Consider the following 23,565-nt stretch of genomic DNA (forward strand, 5'->3'; position numbering starts at 1 on the left):
TTCTCCTCTCATCTCCTGCTTTCCTTTGTCTCATCTTCCATGGTGACAAAAATAGAACAAAAATACACTTTTACACCAAAAGGTATTTGATGATATGATTTTCAGTCAAATATTCATTCATTTTCAGAATTTTAACCCTTTAAATAACAGGTTTTGTCTGGTCATGATGCAACTATATTTTATATTAAAAAATATAATAAAAGCACAAAATATGAATTATTGTCAATATACTACATGAAAAGTATATTTTTTTTCTATTAATACAGACTGGGATATATCAATGATTAGCAGCAACACTGATTGTGACAGTCCCCCTGGTGAAAGTAGCATGTATTTTCAAAACTGAAACGACATCATCAGGTAGAAAATAGTAGGTTTTGTCTTGATGCCACTATATATTTAGATGAATAAAAAACAACAAAAAAGAAACACAAAATATGAATTATTTTCAATATACTAAATGAAAAGTAGATTTTTTTAAAAAAAAAAATCACAGCCTGGGATATGTCAGTGATTTTGAATCAAGCTTAAAAAAATATTATATATTAATGTAATTTTCTGCCTTTATTGAGGTTATTTTTAAAATAAAAAATATTCATTAAGTTTCAGAATTTTTGTCATGATGCCACTGTATTTTTAGATGGAAAAATCCCCCACAAAAAATACTGACTTATTTTCAATATACTACATGCAAAGTAGATTTTTTTTGCTGCCGACAGTCTGGGATACGTCAGTGTGTGAGTGTAGCTGCTGACAGTCTGGGATATGTCAGTGTGTGAGTGTAGCTGCTGACAGTCTGGGATATGTCAGTGTGTGAGTGTAGCTGCTGACAGTCTGGGATATGTCAGTGTGTGAGTGTAGCTGCTGACAGTCTGGGATATGTCAGTGTGTGAGTGTAGCTGCTGACAGTCTGGGATATGTCAGTGATCAGCAGCTACATTGACTGTGACAGGTCACCTAGTGGAAATAGCATGTATTTCCTCCATATGCCAAATATGGTCAAAATGACCTCATCAGGTGGAAAATAGTCAAAATGACAAATTCAGAGTCAAAAGCCCAGAATGACACCCAGAAATAATACAAGTCCTGTTTTTCTGCTCTGATGGCTGTGGGATCAAAAATGTCAGTTTGAATGGGTTTCAATGGAGCATTTTTGGACCCTGAACAGTCTGAATGTAACTATTTAGTTTCCACAGTGTATTTTAGACTTATTGTAGGAGCTGAGCTGCAAATTCACTGATTACACTCAAATACACAATCTGGACTACATTTAGGACACATGCATCAACACACACACAGTTATCACAACATGAGGGATGAAAACTGTGTGAAATGCACAAAAAAGCATCCCAGAGGGGTTAAAAAAGACAGAAAATTATCTTTTTGTTTCATCTTTTCCTCTCCTCATCTCTCTTCCATTTTTTATTTTCTCTCCTCCTTTCTTCCCCACCTCTCGCCCTCCCTCTTCACAGTCATCTCCTCCTCCACCTCTCCTCCTCTTTTACTCCTCCCATCTCCTTTTTACCACCTTCTCTCCCCTCCTCTCTTTATCTCTTTATCCTCTTCTTCTTTTAATCACCTCTCTTTTCTTCCTTGCTCTCACCGAGGCTCCCTCCCTCCTCTGCGTCTCATTCGGGTGGTTTCCATGAGAACAAAAAGCTATTTTTGGACCATGTTTTTTTTTTTTTATTATTATTTTGCATCCCTACTTTTTTTCTTCTATTGTTCCTGCTTGCTTTTCTCCACCTGAAGCCCGCAAGTACCGTTGACTTTACTCATCACATGTGGAGAAATGAAGGGATTTAGGATGTGATCCGACCCGGGCCGGTGTGTCCGTGTCTTTATTTGGAGGAGCTGCTGTCAGGGTGATAACCTCACAGATGTCACAGGGAGGCTCCTCTCAACCCCCCCAGCGTGTTGTAGTCTTTCCAAATACATAAAAAACTGTGTCTGTATTGTCTAGGACTGTGCGATATGATGAAATATATCATCTGAAAAAAACGTCTATCATTTCATATTATGCCGTTTCGTTTTGTTTACGTGATCTGATAACGCTTTGCGTCGGTCTGTGTAGCCGATGAAGCGTCTACACAATACACGGCACAAGACACTGACATCAGCGTTTTGTTTTTCTGCCTCTCACATACCCCTTTCCCACCCAAATTAGCGACTGCACACAGGTTTTTGAAACACAGGTTAACCCGCTAAATATAAGCGTTTGTCTGTATTCCTACTGCCACTGAACTCACTCCCTTTCTGTCAGCTGGCGTGTGTGTGCATGTGTGTGCATGTGTGTGCGTGTGTGTGTGTGTGTGTGTGTGTGTGTGTGTGTGTGTGTGTGTGTGTGTGTGTGTGGTCTTGTTGGTGTGTCCGTGCGATGGACAGGCGGGAGAATAAGTAAACAGTAGACAGCAGTAGGTTTAGAGGTCTTTCAAAACTTTTCAGTGGTGTCTTGTCTTTATTTATCTCTTATGAAGCCCCCCTTTCAAACTCCATGCAGATGTATTTGTATCCGTCTTTGAGCGCTGCTTAGGAGGAGACGGAGTGTAATTAGTGTCTGCACCTCATTGCACCTTGCTGGTTAAGGAGCTGTAATTACAGTGTTAACCCGGGTGTTGTGTTCCTATAAATGCTGAGACAGAGGCGATAAAAATCTGCGTCTACTGGAGAGTCATTTTACCCAGGTGTGAATGCCGATCGTACGCATTCCCATTGCATTCAAAATCGAGATGTGGGGTTTTTTTTGAGCAGTGGGAATGAGGCTGCAGACAGACACACACAGCAGGGCTTTTGCAGAGCTCCAGACGGTGACTATTTAGTCACATTTTACGACCATGAAGCACCACTGTAATCTGCAAATACTATTAATATCTGAACTGTTAGTTTGTTTGCAGCTTACAGAAAATAAATCATCATGTTTAACGGCGCTGCGGTAACAGTCTAATGAGTGGTAGTGTTGGTAGTGTGAGCAAGTTTGTGTTTTTCTATCTGCAGAGCTCCAATCACGACTATTTAGTCACATTTGGCGATCACATGGCGCCAGAGAGACTTTGAAATTCTTGCAAACTCTAAACTGGAGAGCTGTTGGTTTGTGTCCAACTCGTAGTTTATGAATCCTCATACAGTTTAACTTTAACGTGTTGTTTTGCACTTTATATGTTCTTGCTACCAACCAGCACCAGATGATTACACTGGCTGTGCACGAGGAGTTTTGTTCAGTACTTTATTTAACTTTAATTAACATTATAACAGCATTTTTTTTAACTTTATAATAACACTAGTTTATGTGACTATATTTTATTGCAGTAGTTACTTCATGCCTAGTTCATTTAATAGTTTTGTAATTTAGTAGTTTAGAGGAGAGTTATATATCATGCATCGCGATATAGCCTAAAAGAATTGTGATATAATTTTAAAGCCATATCGCCCAGCTCTAGTATTGTCCTTACAATTCCTTAGTAAATGTCATAATCGATACCTTTGCCTGTAGAAAGCGTCATCAGATAGTGAGAACCACGCAGAAGTAATAGACATTTAGACCTCTGAAGTCCATGATCTCCTGCAGACAAAAGGGCCCTAAAAACATGGCTCCATACCACCAGTGGTCAGATCCACCGCAAAGTACCTCCAAATATTCCAGATGATATGAGTCCGTGAGTGTTTGGGGAGCAGCAAGGTTGGTGTGCTGAAATGTGTCAAACCTGCTGAGAACGCTGGAGGGCTAATACAAACACAAACACTGGCTGCTTTCTCCCTTTTTACTGTGAATTTGCGTAACAGGCCTCGCTTTGATGAGAAGTGTCACACTATGCTTCTGAGAAATCACCTTGAGGACAACCTCCACCAGCCGAGGACTTTTTTTAGCACATGAAAAGAGGATTTTTCTTTTAAACAATGCCAGAGCAGCCTGCGAGCTTTCCTTTGTACTCCGTTTGAGCCGAGCAAGTTCAGATAAGTTAGACTTACAGGTGTGAGCCCAGCAGGAACAGTGCAGAGACATGTCCTTCAGCAGGACGCAACCTGCCTCAGAGTGTGTCCTTCAGAAGACCTGAAGGTCAGACTGAACCTGAGGAGTCTTATTCTGCAGTCCTGCAATAAATCCTCCCTCTGCAGAGGTTATTTTCTTCAGTGATTTAAGAGGTGTTGATTCAAGGTCATTTTGGAGGCTGCAGTTTGCGACGCTGTTAGACTTCTCGGCCACGACACCCTGGAAAAGTCATGGAATTTGTAAATACAAAATTCCAGATCTGGAAAAGTTTGGGGAAACTACATATATCCTGCAAGTTTTGGAAAAGTCAAACAAATCTGTTTCACAAACCCGTATAATAATACACTGTGTTCAAGGACTTTGACAAATTTTTAATTTAACGATCATTTCTGATTTTAGTTTCTCGCCGTGATAAATTCAGTCTCTGTGGTAATTTTTGATGAATCTTTGAATTTTTGATGATTTTTAAAATCTTCAAAGAAAAAAGAATTGCTCAAATGTTGTCTTAAAAAAATCACCCCCCAAAAAATTCAATTAAAAAAAATCCCTAAATGTTTTCTTTAATAATTGCTTAAAAAAACAAGAACAAAATGTTTTCTTTCAGAAATCCCCAAAAAGAACAAAAAAAATTGCCAAAATATTTTCTTGAAAAATCGCTAGAAATAAGAAATAAAAAAAATCACCAAAATATTTTCTTTTAGTAATCATACACACACACAAAAAAAAACATGCCAAAATGCATTTTTTAAAATGCACCAAAAATGTTAAATGAAAAATAAAGTTAACTAAATTTAAAAAGGAAAGCAAACGTGCCTTCCAAACCTGCAAACTTTCTGTCTTTGTTTGTGGCATGTTATTAATTTTCACCTCCTTATATGGCTGTAAATGGGCGGGCATGTACGCTAAACACGGACTAGTGGGAGCATGCTTACAGTTTACCATTAATTTACATTCATGAACATACACAAGTGCCTACCATCAGACCTGTTTTCCGCAGTGTTTGTGAATCCGGTGTAGTTTTTTAGTACCAAGCTGCTTTATGTACAAAACGTTTCATGAATGAGAGCCAACGATCCACTGAGCGCCCAGAAAATACGACACAGTCACATAATGTTTCCAGCTTCATGAGTTGACAAGAATCGCCCAAAACGCCTGGCCTGTCGCAGGTAGAGGGATCTCAGGCATGACAATGATACTTGCAGCCTCAGAATTTGGCCTTTTTTCTGCGCTGCTGAAATGAAATGGCCTTTTTATGGTCCATTACCAAAAATTGCTCCAGATATATGGACCACCAGGGATCAACCTCCGAGTCCCTGCGGTTTGAGACCTCTTTGTGTGTTTCTTAAGAGGAAACAGAAAAAGCCATTTCCTACAGCTTTGTTCTTTCCCTCTTTTCCTGCTCCGAACAGTCCAATCAACACACCTTATCTTCCATGATTTAATGGAAGTGCAGTCGTCACATAATCCATACATAATTACGCTGCATAAATTCCTTCAGCTGCGGTGCGTTCGTCACCTCGGGGAGCATCTTTGCATTAATGGCAAAATCCCATCCGTTTCTAACGGTCTTCCTGCAGCATAATGAGCAGGTCCTTCAGTCAGATTTGAGAAACGCCAGAAGTCTGTCGTTTGAAGGTGGAGGTCACAGTGGAAGGACATCTCATTAAATATTAAAATCTGACTTCAACTTCAAATCTAGCCATTGCTGTTATGTCATTTATTTTTTTCTTAATGCCCTAATATGAAATAATAAATTTATTGAGCTCCAGTCCTTACAGCTTTACAAACCTGTCACTACAGAACTTTATGAAGAAGCGTTTTTTATGGACAGCTCTATTTTCGTCATTTTAATTGTGGAATTTGCTTTGTTTCTCTTTGGAGACCATTTTTCAACATTTTAAGTGCTGACTTTTTGGACTGTTCTTTTGAAATTCTACACCATAAACTTCCTCTAAATGCTGAATCATAAGTCGTATCAGCATCTGGAGCGATGTCTTTTTTGACCGTTTTTACCGCATGCTATAGTATGACTTTTTTCAACATTTTAAATTTTGACTGTTTGGACTGGTCTTTTGAAATTCTACACCAACAACTTCTTGCAAATGCTATACTCTGACTTTTTTTGACATTTACAACAATAAATCCCTAACCCGAACCCTGGCCCTGACCCCCAAATCCTAACCCGACCATAGTTAGCCATTTTTCAGCATTTTAAATGTTGACTTTTTGGACTGTTCTTTTGAAATTCTACCCCAAAAAGTTCTTCAAAATGCATTATATTATGAGAGGAGTTTATTAGTCTGCCATGTGATCCTCGAGTGTCATTCCAGCTCAATATCAATGAAAACGTCCTGCTGAGAAAAACAGAGAGAGTGGGAAAAAAGGCATCACCTCCCAGTGATTTAGGAAAGAGTCCAAACTGCACAGTAATCATCCCGATTGTCATCTGTAATCATGCAGCGTACATCACATTGTCATGTCGCCTGGTTCACACGTCTGCAATCACACACAGCTCCGTGCAATCACAGCGTGCAGGCAGAGTGAAAACACACCACGAGGAATTTACCTTCCCTCAGCGTGTCTTCTGTCTCTGCATCGTCCATCATTAATGTCCGCCCGAGGCTGCGTCCACACCGCAAGCCTCGCTGCTGTCATAGGCACCATCCATGGGCGGACATTGGGTTTTATGCCCCCCAAATCCTAAAAATGATGAGGTGCTGCTCAAAAAAACATATTGTGGTTCATTTTTCATCTCACCGAATTGAATCTCACATATTTTTGATGGAGAATCAGAATCTGGTATAATTCCTTTAAGTACATTTACAAATGAAAGGGAATTGACTTGGTGTTTTGGTGCAAAACAGTTAACATAAAGAAGGATTAAAAATAGTGAATTTAAATAGAATAAGACATAAGATAAAAATATAGAAGCAATTTAAACAGAATATGAAAAAATAGAATATTTCACATCTTTGAAGTGGTCACACTCCTGAACTAACCTCCATCAGTGAAAGGACGATGATTAAGACTACACACAGTACGCTGTAGTGTGGCGGTAAATATGGACGCCACCGGAGTCAGAGTTCATGATATCGTGTTTACATTTTTCTGTTTTTCTGCTGTATTGTGGAAACGGGACAACTTTGGCATCCGAGTCAGATCTTTTCTTCAAACGTGAAATAGGAGATCAAAATAAAACGTAATCTAGAAAAACAACCAGAAAGCCCATCGGACATCGTCGGTAAACAAACAAAAGTATTTCATGTCCAAAAAGGACAATTTCATAAAAAAAGTTCATTTTAAACATGAATATTCACTTGTACAGAAATCGATCAAGGATATTTGCATTACTACCGTTTTGGGTCTTAACCAACAAGAAACTTGCTAAAACCAAAACTACGAGCTGAAATTGGACAAAAAAAATCTTCGGAGTTGGTGCAAATTATTCATCAACAGTCTTTCCCAACATGCAGTTCAGCTCAGCTGTGCAGCTCTTTGAATAGAAACATCCTGTAAATGTCAGGTGGACATTAGTTGTGATGATGCTGCCACAGTCGTCTGACCTCCCTCCTTCGAGCAGCTCAGCATCGCTGCAGTCCGGCAGCATCCTGTCAAACAAAATGTCCATCAGCAGAGTCGGGGTTCGGCCCTTTAATTGTGTGACTCAGCGCTCGGCACAAAAACACAGTTAGACATCGTCCTCTGAACGTACAACTGCAAATTTGTTTCGGATAATGTTCCCAAACATCAAGCGTGGTCAGTTTGCCCCTACGGCGGCGTGTTGTGGGCTTTCTAATCGAGCCTCGGTGGACCCGGTGGGAAGCCTCGGTCAAGGGCGTTTGATTCTGTTAATTGCTTCTCGGGGAGGACGGACGTGGACGGAGTGCAGAAACTAGAGGTGGAGGCTCAGAGAACCAAGAAAAGCTCTCATTTTTTCACAATTAAGTGCTTGCTTGTGTTCAACAGCACGCACACACACACACACACACACACACACACACACACACACACACACACTCACACACACTGTTGTGTTTGAAGGCAGCCACCTTGAAAATGACTTTGACCTCTTTTTTTTCCTTAATTCCTTTCATCACTGACACCGCATATCTCAGCTTCTCTGCACCTTTGTCTCATTTAACCTCTTCAGAGCTGAATGCCTGATTAAATACACACATTCAAGGAGTACATGAATAGTTTTCTAAATAGAATAACGAAGCGATCCCATTAAAATTCCTTTGCTCATTTTAAGCGAACGATTATGCTCGAATGACAGGAAATGAGGGCGAGAGAGAGAGAGATGCAACCAATAATCTCCGCCTGCGTTTAACAATATGGTCCAGAAAGGAGACACAGGAGACACACACTCACCACTGCCCCGCCCTTTAGGAGACTGGCGGCAGGTCCTGAGTCCACCAGTCTTATGTTTTTGAAAGAAATTTGCTCATTTATAGTACAAATGTGTATCTCGGTCCTACAAGGCCACATTTCAAATTTGGTGTTGATTGAGTCAAAATCAAAAAAGGTATTTTCATTTGGCTTTTTTGCACATTATACAAATCCATCACGGTGGCTATTTAAGGGCCAAGAGACTTTTTTAAAGAGCACATTAAGCTGCATATGTGTGCTAATTTCAAATCAGACATAGATTTTTAGGGGCGTAGCCTTCCCAAAACTGTGTTTTTGGGTTTTATTTGGAGCTCCAGAAAAGGGTCATATTTCTTGGGAAGCATTTGCAAATCATTTTCATTTAATAGACCTAATTTAATGTTTCCAGCTCATTCCAGTTTACAGCAATTTGAGCTGAGGCCACTGACGACAAATAATAATATAATAATGAACTGGCACAAACTCAATAGGGTTCTGCTCCTTCGGGGCTTAGCCCAAATTAAAAGCAAAATATGAAAAAAGTTTTTAATTTAGTCCGTTTTTATCAGTGTAAAATACTTGGCTCTTGTATTATTCTGCTGTGTTTAGTATTACTGTTGTTTTTTTTCTCTGACACTGAAGCACTTTGTTTTGAAAACTCCTAAAACAATAAAGGTTACAGTTATTAATATCTAATCACCACTGTTTCAAATATTCAAAGCCATTGCAGCATTTATTTCACAGCTGCACTATTACATTAAATTTGACATTTCTGCATATGCTGTGCATCATTTCCTTTGAGTCATTGTAAGCCGTGGGAAATGAAGCCTGCAGGAGCCTCTCCACAATTTCAGGGAACTGTGTGTGGTTGAACCATGCTCTTCAGACCTCAGGAGGAGTTTTTCTCATCAGAAACAATTCTCAGCTTTACATTTTTGGTCATTAAATGACACCCATCCAGCCTCTATTAGCAGAAAGATTTTTATTTTTTATCTTTCATGTCTTTGCCTCTAACAAGCAATAAGCATTTAATTTTCCCTGAACCGCCTGTGTAGGCCGACAATAACTGCGTTGTTTCCCTCCGGAGACCCAGCTGCCTACAGTCCATCTGTGACCAGGCTTACTGCAGCGGAAGTGATTTAATATTGCATTATTTTATCAATATAACACAAAATGGGAGGCCGGCTCGGTCTCCTGCCAGAACTGTGGATTCTTGACAACTGCAGGAAATGACAAACTTGTACACAAGACATTGTATCTGGTATTAAGAGCTGCAGGATCAGCAAGGCTGCAAAAATAGAAAGCTAATAGAGATGGTCTGTTTACAGAAGATAGTATTGGGCGTTTGTTCAAATGCTTAAAATAGGTCCATGTTTACATTTTGTTTGCAGTTGACCTCTTGTGGTCTTGTGAATAATGACCGGCCTCTCTTAAAGCAGAGGTTTAAATAGAGTTGAATTGTAACAGTGCTGCAAAACCTCATTGCAAGGACAAACACACAGAGTATCTGATTGTGGCACCAGAGACTGCCCTTCGCATCCTATTAGGGTTGCTGGTGTGACGATTTTCAAACCAGTTTGATAGTAAGCCAAACACCAGACCCGACTGGTTTACTGAATTTTATCAGATGTCTCAATTGAGTCAGCAGTCAATCCTGAGGTTACTATAATGTAGCATGGAGTAACACCAGAGCTCTGTGTCCACGCTGAATCCATTAAATAGGTGCTTCTATTACTTCACATGAACGAACTACCTAGTTATCAGCTGTGCACTCGAGACCAGAGACTTAAACAGTTAAAAGATGGGCGAGTAGCCTACATGCTTCCTACATTTATGATGTTATTTTTGAAATAAGAAAAGTCACATTACTGAAAAACTGCATACTAGCTTGGTAACAGCAGGTAACGTTAGCCCAGCTGTGGCGCTTTCTGAGCGAGCATCAGATATAAATAGAAAGACTGCGTCTGACGAAAGTTTGGTTCACACACATTTAGTTAGTAACAACATCTCTTTTGTCAGCACTGAATCCAAAATGTTGACATATATGTCATAGTTTTAGTCTTTTTAAAACAATAACTCAATATTTTTTTTCATGTCTCCTATCATCACTCCAGAAAGTAAACAAACATGGCATGTGCCGCTCGCGTAGTGTGTTATCGCCATGATGTGGGCTACTTTTAAAATTGCAGAAATTTGTAATAATGTGACATTCTGGTTCAGCAGGTTTTCATAACACTTGTTTTCCCAAACGGATCAGCAAAACCGTGAATCCACCGCACTCTAGTTCGTTCCTTATTTTTTGCGGCATGCAGCTCCCCTCTTTAGTCCATCAAAATGCTTATTTATTTCCCATCGACTGTCCACCCCCTCGCTGTCTCTCTTCCTCTCCTTTTTCACGATGCTTTCATCTTTGCATTCATCATTTGTTTTGTTCAAACCTCCCCTTCATCCCCTTTGTCTCAAACCTCCTACATCTTATTTATCAGGCTTAACTTTGTTGGTTTCTGGAATAACAAGTTTTTCTAAAGCAGCAGCAGCTAGAAACTCTCTCCTCTTGACTCTTCATTGTATCATATCAGCAGTATTAAAGTGTAAAATAATACCCACTCTCAACCTGAAGACACTCTGCTCTGAGTCCTTTTTTCTTATCTGGTATCAGATTAGAAGAAAGCAGGCGATGAAGATCTTCATTTCAGAATTGTATTTTTAGGTGTTTGAGCTTTTAAAGGCCAATCAAGTGCAGACTAAGGAAGGTGCTGTGATGGATGTTCAAACATTAGCAGCTTCATTTCTATTGCAGCCACAAACTAGCCGTCATTATTTCCAATCCAAGGCGACGTAGGCGTGTTATGGAGTAGCTCCTGCTGCACATAGACATAGCATCATGTGACCTAGAAAAGACAAAAAACCAAAGTCTTTCCATTGCACTTTTGTTAAATATAGTTTTTTCAAATTTTCAAGTTTTTTCAAAAAGGACGCGTTTCCATTAGGCATTCCATTTGCACAATTTGAGGGTTAATGGAAATCTGCCTACTGTCGTTGTTGTGACAGTAGACTAACTAAAAAGCGGCAGTAACATCACTAGTGCCTCTCTGAAAAGTTCAGAGATTTTTAATTATAAGCACTCGAAGTGGCCACACACAAAAAGCAGGGCACTCAGGTGTGGTGCATTTTCTTCAGGCGGCCACAAAAAACGTTACATGCACACTCAGTTATTCATCACAGAAAATTTGGAGGAAAAACACTCTTACCTTTTGTTCAGTTTTATTTGCAATTAAGATGTAGTTTTATGGGAACAATGTCGTGGTTCAAAGACCCTTTTCATATTTTATTGTGAACCTTCAGAGATCTGTGTATTGACACTTTGTTCCCAGTAAAACTTGTAACAGTAATGAAAGAGGACGAGGTGCGACTGCTTCTTCAAATGTCTCTTCAACCCGGCTGCCTTTCATCTTTTTAACTGTGTTTAACAAGTTTTATTGTATCTTTACTGGTATTTTTGACATAATAGTCTGTAATGCTGTCTTACAGCTATGTAAAACATATGAGAAAAAAACGACATTGACTTTAACTTTATGGTAAACACAGTTTTTGCATATGAGAAATCAGAATTCAATAGGGAACATTCAGTTTTGTAGAATCTAATATCCACCTCTAATTAAAAAAGACAATATGGATCGGCTGTTTAGTTTGTGGGTTATAATGGCTTTTCATGGCCACAGCAGATTCTCACAGCTCAGATTTATTGCAGGTTCTCCATTAATGCATCCACTTTCTGCTCTTCAGGATAAAAGACAAACAGTACGATTAGTCATAGAGCCTCATTTTAATAAGAAGAGAGTGCCAAAATAATGCCTCCCTCAGTTAGTTGATCATTGGACACGCTAATTTTATTGATTCATTAAGGCAGTTTTTGGTTGTTGTTTTTTTTTTTTTTTTCAGAAATATGGGGAAAAGTGGCAATGAGCATCTTGGTCCAAAATGTTCCACAAACTGCAAGAAATATTTTTTAAGGGAAAGTGTCTGGAGGAAAAAGAGAAAAGCTTGAGTTAAACTGTATTTCTAACTATCATAATTACATATTTGAAATTAGGCTACAGACTAACTTTCTCCAGGTTATTTCCTTTTTTAAAAGCCTTTTCATTATTATTATGATGATGATGATGATGATGATGATGATTATTATTATTATTATTATTATTATTAACAGATTTTCAGGGTAATTTTCCTGTACATCTAACTAAGCTCATTGCCCTCTTCCATGCTTTTGAAAGAAATCAAAGAAATCATTTGCTCAGGTTTCAAAGGGTTAATAATCATGCATCATTCATTAACAGAATTAAATTTATAAAAACAGGATCTCAAATATTCCAATTTGCAGCTTTTTTTCAACAATGTAAACTATTTGATACTAGAGAAAGATTTTTGCCCACACGCTTGCAGTGTTTCAATCGCCTGATTTAGACTGATTGACTCCACACGCACACGCGCGCACACACACACACACACACACACACACACTCACCTGATTGAGGCTGGTCGATACTCTTTCATTTGATTTCTCTTTTTTTCAGCTGCTCTGATTGATTTCTTTTCAGGCTGTCCTCCATCTTTAGTCCTTCATTCTTCTCTCGTTCTCCATCCATCTCTCTCGTATCCTGAAGGCTTCTCTGTTCTCTTTTTCCTCTAAACGTTAGTGCTCGCTCTCATCCTCTTCTCTCTTCACACATTTCTGCATGCAATATGATGACTTCGTTGTAGCCTCACATGCACAATCATTCAGTTTCTTGACGATTTCATTTTTTCGGTTAAAATATGTCGGAGCAGTTTTCAGTCCTTTATTTAACTCAGTTTTAGTATATTGGGAATTTTCAGACATGATAACAAACGGGGCAATGATCCAGCTCGTATTTACTTCCTCAAGCTTTTTAACTGTCTGCTCTCTTTGTCTTACTGCTCGGAAAATGATGTGAGCATGAGTCTGCCAGTAGTTATTTTATTTTATTTTATTTTATTTTATTTTATTTTATTTTATTTTTTTATTTTTTAATTTTATTTTTTGTTGTTTTTTTTAATTTTGTTTTATTTTATATTGGTTTTGTTTTATTTTATTTTATTTTCATTTTGTTTTGTTGTATTTGATTTAAAAGGGACCGTGCACAGTTAAAAACATAAATATTACTGTTTGATCACCGTACCAGATTGAGGTTTAGAGCTAATTAGCTCCTGCAGTCCCTCTGCAGGTCAGAACAAATCCACAGCACACACCTGTCTCACCTGTCTGTCTCTGTGTGACAGGGCGGGGCACCCCAGCACACCTTCAGGGGCGGGTCAGGATGGCGAGGAAAACCCGGCGGCGCTGGCAGAGAGCTGCTTCAGGGAGCTGCTGGGCAGGGCGGCCTACGGCAACATGAACAACGCCGTGCGCCCCGTGTTGGTGTGAGTACCTGAACGTTGTCTTTCCTAACTGTGAGTCTGAAGTAACAACAATGAAACAGATTTGATGGTGTTAACTGCTAACAGCTAAATCAGACTTTTCTGTTGAGTCGCTGTGTTCAAACAGCGAACGCTCTTTCTCTTCGTTGACGATGTGGTTGTTGTGCGCTCTAACGTTTTGGAAGAGTGTGAGGTGCCTGTTTGCTCCCATCCTCCTTTTTTTAATTTCTGTTAGTAGAGCAAGAGTCAGTTTTCATGAATTTCTTCTGGGTTTTGGGGATTTTTAAGTGGTCTGTAGGTTTCAAGAATGCCTTGAGGGAATTTAGCACAAACATCCACTTTGACTCAAGAATGAACTGATTAGATTTTGGTGGTCAAAGGTCAAGGTCATTGTGACCTTGCATCTGTCTTATTGTTGTGAAAACAATATCTCGAGATAACCTCGAGGGATTTTCTTCAAATTTAGCACAAACGCTCACTTGTACTCAAGAATGAAGTGATCAGAATTTGGTGTTCAAGGTTCAGAGGTCAAGATCACTGCGACCTTGCATCCATCTTATTCTTGTGAAAGTGATATCTCAAGAACACCTTGAGGGGATTTTGGCAAATGTGGCACAAACGTTTTCTTAGACTCAAGAATAAATTGATTGGAATTTGGGGGTTGAAGGTCAAAGACGGGTTCATACAAGGTGCTCGAGGTGCTTGGGTTTGACTCTCAGAAATTGAATACTTGGAAAACCTTTAGATAGAACTGACTTTTTTAAAACCTGGTTCATGAAAAATTACTTTAATTTAGTACTCTTAAATAAAGAGGAGAACAGGATGATGAAGTATTTTAGGAAATCTTTCAGATAATTGCGTTTAAACTTTTGTCGTTCTCCAGATGCTTGCCTGAATAAGTTGTTAATAATAAGTTCATTTTCAGACCTTTGTAGCATTTTTGCTCCATTTACAGATTTGCTTAATTCTCTTGCAGCAGATGGCCGTGAAGAAAACCATTTCAAAATGTAAAACAAATCTAAATTAATCAATTAAAACAAGTGCCTGAAAAAGTACTTGAAAGTCCTTGAATTTGACTTGCCCCTGTCTGCATGAAACCCGTCAAAGGTGAAATTCAGTGTGACCTCACAAAACACGGTTTTGGCCATAACTCATGAAATCATACGCTAACTATGATGGTGTTTAACACAAACGTCTAATAGGTCAAACAAATGTTTGCTTCTACTCTTCTTTTTTAATTTCCTCACTTTGCAATTGTTTTTTTTTGTTTTTTTTACCCAAATGAGGAAAAAAAAGGAGGAAACAACGGCTGCAAACATGCTGATGTGAACGCAGCTTTGATGAAAGTCAAAGAAATGTACACAAAGATTAAATTATTCTTCTCATATTTTGCAGAAACGCTGCAACATTCAGACCTGCTTTATTACGTGCAGGAGTCCTGACACACACACACACACACACACACACGCACAGATATAGACACCCAAACACACCTGCTGACAGACGTGCACTACAGGGACACAGAAACACACTTTTCTTCTTCTTCCACTTACATTCATTGTCTCACACACTGTCCCTGCTCTGAGTCACCCTGTCTCATGCACACACACACAGACACGCACACACACACACACACACGCACACACACCCCTTCCACAGTGTGGACTCCCAGCACACAGAGGAAATTAAATGAGCTCTCTTATCACGCGGGTGGCTGCAGTGTGAACGTGGCACAGCATCGCCGCCCGGTGACCGTCCCCCTCCCTCTTGGGATTTAAATATCCTCGATGCAGCTCCCACTGGCCGCTCTGCCACGCCGCTCGGTACATTTGGCATAAATTGGACAACTACTGAGTGAACGGTCCAGCCCCGCTGAGATTTCCTCCATCGCAGCCTGTTTCCGCTCCGCTGGGCCGCTCTGAGTGCAGGCCTCACCTCGGTCCTTTATTCTGCGCAGCTTCAGGAGGACGGGCTCATGCAGATATTTAAATTACCGTGTTTTTTGTATTTAGTATTTTTAGCTTCGGTGGCAGCGTGGCTCTAGGGACGGTATTGTCACTCGGTTAGTTAGTATGCAAGAAAATGATGAAAAACTTTCAGATGAATTGCTTCTAAATGTCTGTGCTTTGAGATTTATGGTAACAGTATGCTGAAATGCTGCAGTGTAGATGGCAACACTAAATATTAAACGTTCGCATGTCTCCATGCTTACTTCATCAGTAGTAACATGTTAATTTTATATGTATATATATATATATATATATATATATGGTTAATTAACTTAGAACCCACGAGCCAAATCTGGCCCTGGAAAAGGTGCAGGTTGCCCCCCCAAAATCATTTTCTGAGTCACAATGAAAACTGTGAATTGTTTCTGTACTTTAAGTTTCCATAAGGTGCCAGAGAGCATAAAACTGCATCAAAATAGAGCTTGTATTTTAAAAAAAATTGTCAGTGGAGGATCTCCCACAGCTAGCTTAGCCACATATGTCCTTAAATACTAGAAACATCTAAAAGTCCTTGAAATGTCCCAAAATCCTTGAAATGTCCTAAAATCCGAGAAATGTCCTAAAAGCTGAGAGATGTACTGAAAGCCTAGAAATGTCCCAAAATCCTTGAAACTTACTAAAATCCAAGAAGTGTTTTTTAGGGTTCGATAACACGCTAAAACATAACCTTGTGTGCAAAAATGAGTCTGAAGTCTTATTGTAGTTTGTGTACTTTGTGTACTTTGTGTACTCGTTAGACTTTGCCTGCAGTTACACATCGCCCCACTTTTTTGCCTGTGGTTGAGCACGTCTTTTGTTCTGCCGTCACGTATCTATATGAACATCACAGCAGCGTTAGCGCCGTCACATCTGTGAAAGAAATGTTAAATGTTAAATGTTTCGGGTATTTTGGGGCGGTTGAGGTGTGAGATGGCTGATAAATATGAGCCTGGATGTGAACTATCTGCAGCTCTGGCGTCTCTGCTCTTCATGTTCCTGCTGCTGAGTTAATCTTAGAGATGTTCCTCTGTACTTTGAATTATGATTAATTTACAAAAATAAATAAAAAATAGATGTGATTGTATAAACTATCTCTCGGCGCGTAGATATCGGTAGCGGCAGTAATGCATGAAGAAATGACAGCAGTGTGAAGTGTGTGTGTGAAGAGGCAGACGATGGCGTTGCCGCTGGGGGCCATTTGAGCCGAGGAGTCATTATCAGTGTGAACATCATGGGCTCCCAGGGGCCTTTTCCTCCTAACGCAGGAAATATATTGGACTTTTCACCCTGCATTTAATGGCGGTACATCGTCCCTGAACACACACAGTCTCAGAAATTGCATATGACTCTGGCTGTGTGTGAACGGCTCAGTATCACGGCTGCGTCCTCTCCGGCTGAAGGGATAATATGTCCGTATCACGAACAATAGAGTCATCCCATCACCTTTAAATTGGCGATAATTTGGTGTCAATTACTGCGGGAACATCGAAGCAATTATCAGCCAGAGTTCGTGCACAGAGATGAAACGTAATGGTAAAATTAAAGTAAAACGATTCAATTTTCTTGTGTTATAACTGTTGAAGATTAAAATGCAATAAATTCGCTGTATGATTTTCATGTCGTGCACACGTTGTGCCCAACGCTTATGGGTTTATAAGACACCAGAACTGCAGCAGTCAAATAATTCATCGAAATTCATTTCATTACAAGGATTAAAATTTATGTTACAGTTATTATTTTTACATTATTTTAATCTTAAAGAAAATATTCTGCTTTCTTTCCCGCTTGAACCAGAAAAGTTGGCATAAATTGACGACATTTTAGCAAAAAGTATGTTTCTCAAGTAATCATAAACAGGGCAACAAAAATCACAGAGCATTTCTTCTTAAATTGATCATTGCCTTCTTTCCATGTTTTTTTTTTTTTAAATCAAGCCAATTTACTGCATTTTCAAGTTCATTTTTTATAAAGATATAGTGATTCACGATGTGCTGTACCAAACTGTTGTGAATGTGAAAGGATTTTAAGCTACAGGAAAGACTGTGATTATGGTTATAAAAAAGCTCATAAAAGAATAATGGAATAATAGAAACTGTGTGGTAAGATTGCCTATTTTGGCAAAAACAAATGAAATCTGTGGTGAATATTTTGCCGACATGCTCAGTATCAACATTTTTGCAACTTGTCAGAGCCATTAATAAGCAACATTTCCTCATAACGCTAATAGAAAACTTAATTTTCCCTCAGACGCGTAGTTGCTGTTTCTAGGAGACGGAGGCTGGAAAGTGAGCTCAGCTCAAGGTCTGTTCGCAGCAAACAGAAAATAGGAAAATGAAAAGGAGACGCTGAGCTTAAAACAAATGAAGTGAAAAAGCTCTGAGGCAGAAAGGAAAGCAATAACACAAATTGGAGGCAAAGCAGAAGCAGAGAGAAAAATGATTAAATGCAGCTCAGTTGTTGAAGAGGCCCTACAGATGTCAAGCAGTCACAGTAACATTATGTAATTAATTGTTAATGGCAGCATTAAGGGGCTCGCTCCCTGATTGAATTAGTTAAGCAACAGTTGGTTCCTACAGCTCAGCTTATTTACAGCTTGTCACTGAATAAAGGCTGAAAATCTATCAGTAAAAACGCTGCTGAGGAATCGCAGGGGGACTCGAACACTAAGAGAACCTGAATGAACAAACCCAGAGTGTGTTTTTCAGGATTCATACGGTCATGAAAAAACAGGACAGGTCATGGAATTTGCAATTAGCAATATCCAGGCCTGGAAGCATTTTTGGACAACTTAACAAACCTTCATAAATTTGGAAAAGTCCTGGAAATGTGTTTCACAAACCTTTAAAATAACAAGATCCAAAGACAGAAATTTCAAAATCCAACAATGATTTATTTTCTTTTTTTCTTCTTTTTTTTATTATCTGGCTGTGATAAATGGTGTCGTTTGGGCAATTTTTCGCCACATTATCCGTAAACAGACAAAAATTTAAAAAAAATCATAAAAACTGCAAAATTACTAAAGAAAAACTCTCCCCAAAAAAATTGAATTTTTGGGGAGATTTATTCAGATACTTTAACAGAAAAAAAGCCTTTTAAAATCTTGATTATTTTGATCTTTACAATATTTAGGCATTTCAAATAAAAATAAATAAATAAAAACATGCCTTCCAAACCTGCTGGCTTGCAGATTCAGAGGGTATGTTTTCTTAAAAAAAGTGATAAAACAAATATAAAATACTACCATTTGAAGTTGTATGTCCCTCCCATTAGCCAAAATAGAAAAAAAAACCCTGAAGTCCCTTCCCAGTGCTTAACAAATGATTTGACATGCCCCCCTTTTTTTGCACCAACCCCTTCTTTCTCATAAAAACAAACAGTCCCTTAGTTTTATCTATATATTTAATTATAGTCCTGCTCTCAATTCACTTTTTTAAAATAATATACACACATATATATACATAAATACATATATATATATATATATTTATATATATATATATAGAAGAGCTATCATAAAGTAATGAAAAAAACCCGATAAGGACTATCGATGGTTGGTTCATAGAATGTATGGTCTTGAAAATGTACCTGGAAGTCATGGAAAAGTCATTGAAATGTATTGGTAAAAATGTGTATGAACCCGCTTTTACATGGTTATTGAGAAGCTTTCACTGAAACTCTGACGGTCCATTATCACAAAGAAATGTGATGTCAAACTCAGTAAATGAGGCGCAGATTTTCACTGTTTCCTCACAATCAGCGGTTGAAATCCCATCAATCAAAGTGTCCTTGGTTTCTGGGAAGGCTCTCTGGAGAATTAATTAGCGGCAGCAATCAGGAGACAAGGGGACCACAAGTCTAAATTACCATCAATTAAAACAGAAACACCATGAAATGATTCAATTTGTGGGATACGGCTCCTGAATCCGTCTGACAACAAGGCTAGACAAATTCAACCCGAGCGGAGCAGCGCAGCGCCGTCTGTGTCTGTTCATTCTCCTCAGTGGAGGTCATCGGAGTGAACATGTTATCCGACAAAGATGAACAGAAAGAGCAGCAGGTCTGAGAGACGTCGTGTTTATTGTGTCCACCCAACTGGACACAATAAACACCAGCCTTTTACTTTCCTCTTTGTCTCTTATTTCTTTAGTGTCTTTCTCTCCTCTCTCTGGGCTTTGTATCGCTCTGCTGTAACAGACTTTGGCTAAATTGTCACGCCATTATGGCTCAGAGCTCCAGGCGCCTCACTATTGATCGTCTGATGGAGGAAGTGAGGCTTACTCCACTGCTGCGCTCAATATTTGTCCTGTTTGCTGAGTGTCAGCCGAGGGCCCGGCACGTACAGCCCAATTCATTTGCAGATCCTTTAGTTTGAGAAAAAAAAACAGTATAAATCTCATTATTTGTTGTCAGCCAACTTAAAACAGAATGGAAATTCTTTTAATGCATTTTTGTAGGTCAGAGATAGTCAACTTGCTTTGCCTGGGGGCCACTTTTGCAAAGTAGCAGGACTCCAGGGGCCAGTCACAGCAGTCCCATGCATGTTTCTAGGATTTTAGGACGTTTCTCAGAATTTAGGACGTTTGTCGGATTTAAGGACTTTTGTAGGATTTTGGGATATCTCTTGGATTTTAGGAAGTTTGTAGATTGTAGGACATTCCTAGGATGATAGGACCTATTGAGGATTTTAGGAGGTTATTAGGATTTTAGGATGTTTCTGGGATGTTAGGATATTATGGACTTAAGCACATGAGTAAAATGATTAACAGCACAGAAGTTTGACAGAAGCTGAAGTCAGAGTCCTGCAGTCAGGAGAGGTTGGCCTATTATCAGCACAATGTGCTTCAATTTACCTGAAGTTTGTTTCAGATGGAGCTTTTCATTTTGATATAATGCTGGAAAGTTTAATTTATAATAATAACTCATATGTTTATTACACTCCAACACACCATGGTCACATGACACTGTGTCAGTGAACTATGAGGGCAAAAAACAAACCACAAAAAAGAGCAAAATAATCCTTCTTTAATCGTAATCAAAGTAAAATGTTCAGTTAATGGTGATATTGATTTTAGGTATGAGGCTCGGACCTTTGCTGGGAGGACATTTTAGTACCTGGACCTCTGTGAGTTTTAGTAGAATAGGTCCTCCAGCTGGTGATGCTGTTCTACAGTATATTTGTCATGTTCAATGTCTGACAGAAAATAAATATTTAAACCTAAATGAACCTGATGATATCTTCATATCTCACTGAGGAGTCAAAGGGACCTTTAAGCTCGACAGAAATACTGATTTGATGTATATTGTGATAAATATAGATATCAACTGATATGAAAAATAAATAAGACTTTATTCCATATGGCCCAGCCCTATTTTTAGGATGTCTTGGTAATTTTAAGGTGTTTGCTTCCATGATGCCGTTATGCTGTCTTAAAGCACACACTCGGCTGGCATGATGCCACTCATGTTTGGTTCTGTGTAAAAATGCAAATGCATTATGAAAAAGGGACTCGGTAACAGCCCCATAGCACAGTCTCTGTGTAAAACAGACGATTAAGTAAAAATGGTGAAAATTTCCATCATGTGAACTCTTTTTAACACTTCCTTGCGAGGCCATCCTGAAAAAGAAACGTAGAAAGAACAGTTTTAACGGGCTGTATCACACAGAGTCCCTGCTTTTATTGCATGTCTTCAGGCTGTTGTAGTGAGGAAGTTGTTTGTTTCGTATATATTGCATTGCAGGCGTATCTTGTCTTCCTCTCCTATATGTCTCTTCCTTTCTGTCTAACCGTCCTCTCCTTCTTTCCATCCAGGGTTTATTAAAGTGTCTCTCTACGTGAATCGCTCTGTCGATCTCTGTCTCGGAGGAAAAGCACTTCTTAACCAGCGTATCACAATCACCGCTAGGAGGAAAAGTTTTACATTTTTATATTTTCAGTCTGATTTAGAGAGCTGCACCCGCGAGAGATCATGCAACACATCTTCCTTGCTAAGGCTGAATATTTCTGGATGTATGTGTAACAGCTGAGGATGGAGAGGTGATATCAGCTCAGCAATGAGGGAGGACAGGAAATGTTGCAGTTATTGTTCAGATTTAGTTTTATTCAACTGTGTTTTTAATTAAGTGATTTGTCTGGATTTTGTCAGCTCGACATAGAAATCACATTGGGAGAATATTTAGAGGAAGATTAGTCGTTGGTGAGTCATGATTTTGATTTAGAAGAAACTGTCTAATTACACTCGCTCCTTTCAGCAGTGGTTTGGTCTCCACTAATGAGAAAATATATTTTTCTTTGTTTGCTAGTTTTTCATAAAGCCTCGTTTCCACCAAGCAGTCTTAATCAGCTCAGTTCGGTTCACATTTGACAGTTATTTTGCATTTTTATTGTGAAGTTGTGGATGATACCAACAGATGGTATGAGGCCCTTTGTTTGACACCCCTCCCCTTAGACTGTCGACTTTGCTGGTTTTTAGTGGCTCTCTTGTTCTTGCTGTTGCTGCTGCTGTTGTTGTTGTTGCTGTTGCTGTTGCTGCTGATGTTGTTGTTGTTGTTGCTGTTGTTGTTGCTGCTGTTGTTGCTGTTGCTGCTGCTGTTGTTGTTGCTGTTGCTGTTGTTGTTGTTGTTGCTGTTGTTGTTGCTGCTGTTGTTGCAGTAAAGCTCTATAGAGCTGCAGAGTTGGTGATATCTCTGGACGTACAAGTACACCATAATCTGTTTAACAAACTAAATGAACTGTGCCCGTATCTGTATTTGGAATGGGCGGAGTTTAATTGGAACTGGGTGGAGCTTGAATTGAAAGTGAGCGGCCTAACCTGAGGTTGTTATTTTAAACCTGAGATTGATTTGAGTTGATCACAGTTGCTGTAGTTATTATCTTTAGATCAGTATAAACTATTTACAGAACGATTTTAGGATTGAGCTTCAGATTATTTTTCATCACAAGGGTTACACCCAGGAAACACTGCAGGCATGAGCAACATGTGACTGCTACCTCGCTGAACTGCTGCCCCCGCGCGCTCGCTGTGTTCACACTGTCAGCGTCATTCGTGCAGCGCTGCTGCTGAGCTTTCTGCTGCTGCAGAGCTGCCTGCTGCTGCTGCCTGCTGTTGCCTGCTGCTGCCTGCTGCTGCTGCCTGCTGCTGCTGCCTGCTGCTGCCTGCTGCTGCCTGCTGCCTGCTGCTGCCTGCTGCTGCAGCGCTGCCTGCTGCTGCAGAAGCTGCCTGTTGCTGCAGAGCTTTCTGCTGCTGCAGCCTGCTGCTGCTGCAGCGCTGCCTGCTGCTGCCTGCTGCTACTTTTTCTGAAAACCATGTACCTCACATAGAAAAAATCAGACTTTTTTTTCTAAGTAGCAGCGGAGCACGCAGTGTGGCTGCTCTTACCTTTTAAAACAGCTGCCTAAAGAAAAAAGAGAAAAAGTTCTTTGATGCACATGCACTGCTCATGCAGGCAGCTATCCAAAAGAGGAATTTTTTCAGGATTTATACATTTTACTCAGATGACACCCATACTTGTAAAAAGTACATTATTGGTACCGCATACTCATTTTATTGGAGTATTTGGCTCAACTATAGTGATAACCAACATCTGCTTGTTCTAGCTTGCTGAAGGTAAATGATCCAATAACCAGCGTTGAAGGCTGCAGTTGTACAGTGTTTCATCCTCACACTTTTAGTCTACTCCTGTAAATGTGTGTGTGTGTCTGTGTGTGTCTGTGTGTGTGCGTGTGTGCTTGCCTGTGTGTGTGTTTAAGCAACATATTCCCAGTGTCAGCTCCAGCTCTTAGCAGT

The 23,565-nt window shown here is 39.4% G+C and overlaps 1 protein-coding gene across 6 annotated transcripts in view; it reads left to right on the forward strand.

Moving 5' to 3' along the window:
* Positions 1 to 23,565, forward strand: part of efr3a (EFR3 homolog A (S. cerevisiae)) — a 143,673-nt gene that overhangs the window by 76,508 nt on the left and 43,600 nt on the right. For all 6 annotated transcript variants that reach the window (XM_088085927.1, XM_088085929.1, XM_088085926.1 and 3 more), the window contains one exon: positions 13,655 to 13,795. In XM_088085927.1, coding sequence (XP_087942053.1) covers positions 13,655 to 13,795 — 141 coding nt within the window. The remainder of the gene's footprint in view (positions 1 to 13,654; positions 13,796 to 23,565) is intronic.

The sequence above is a fragment of the Plectropomus leopardus genome, chromosome 12 (genome assembly GCF_026936395.1).
Source record: "Plectropomus leopardus strain MGB_pleo_1.0 chromosome 12, ASM2693639v1, whole genome shotgun sequence".
Classification (NCBI taxonomy): domain Eukaryota; kingdom Metazoa; phylum Chordata; class Actinopteri; order Perciformes; family Serranidae; genus Plectropomus; species Plectropomus leopardus.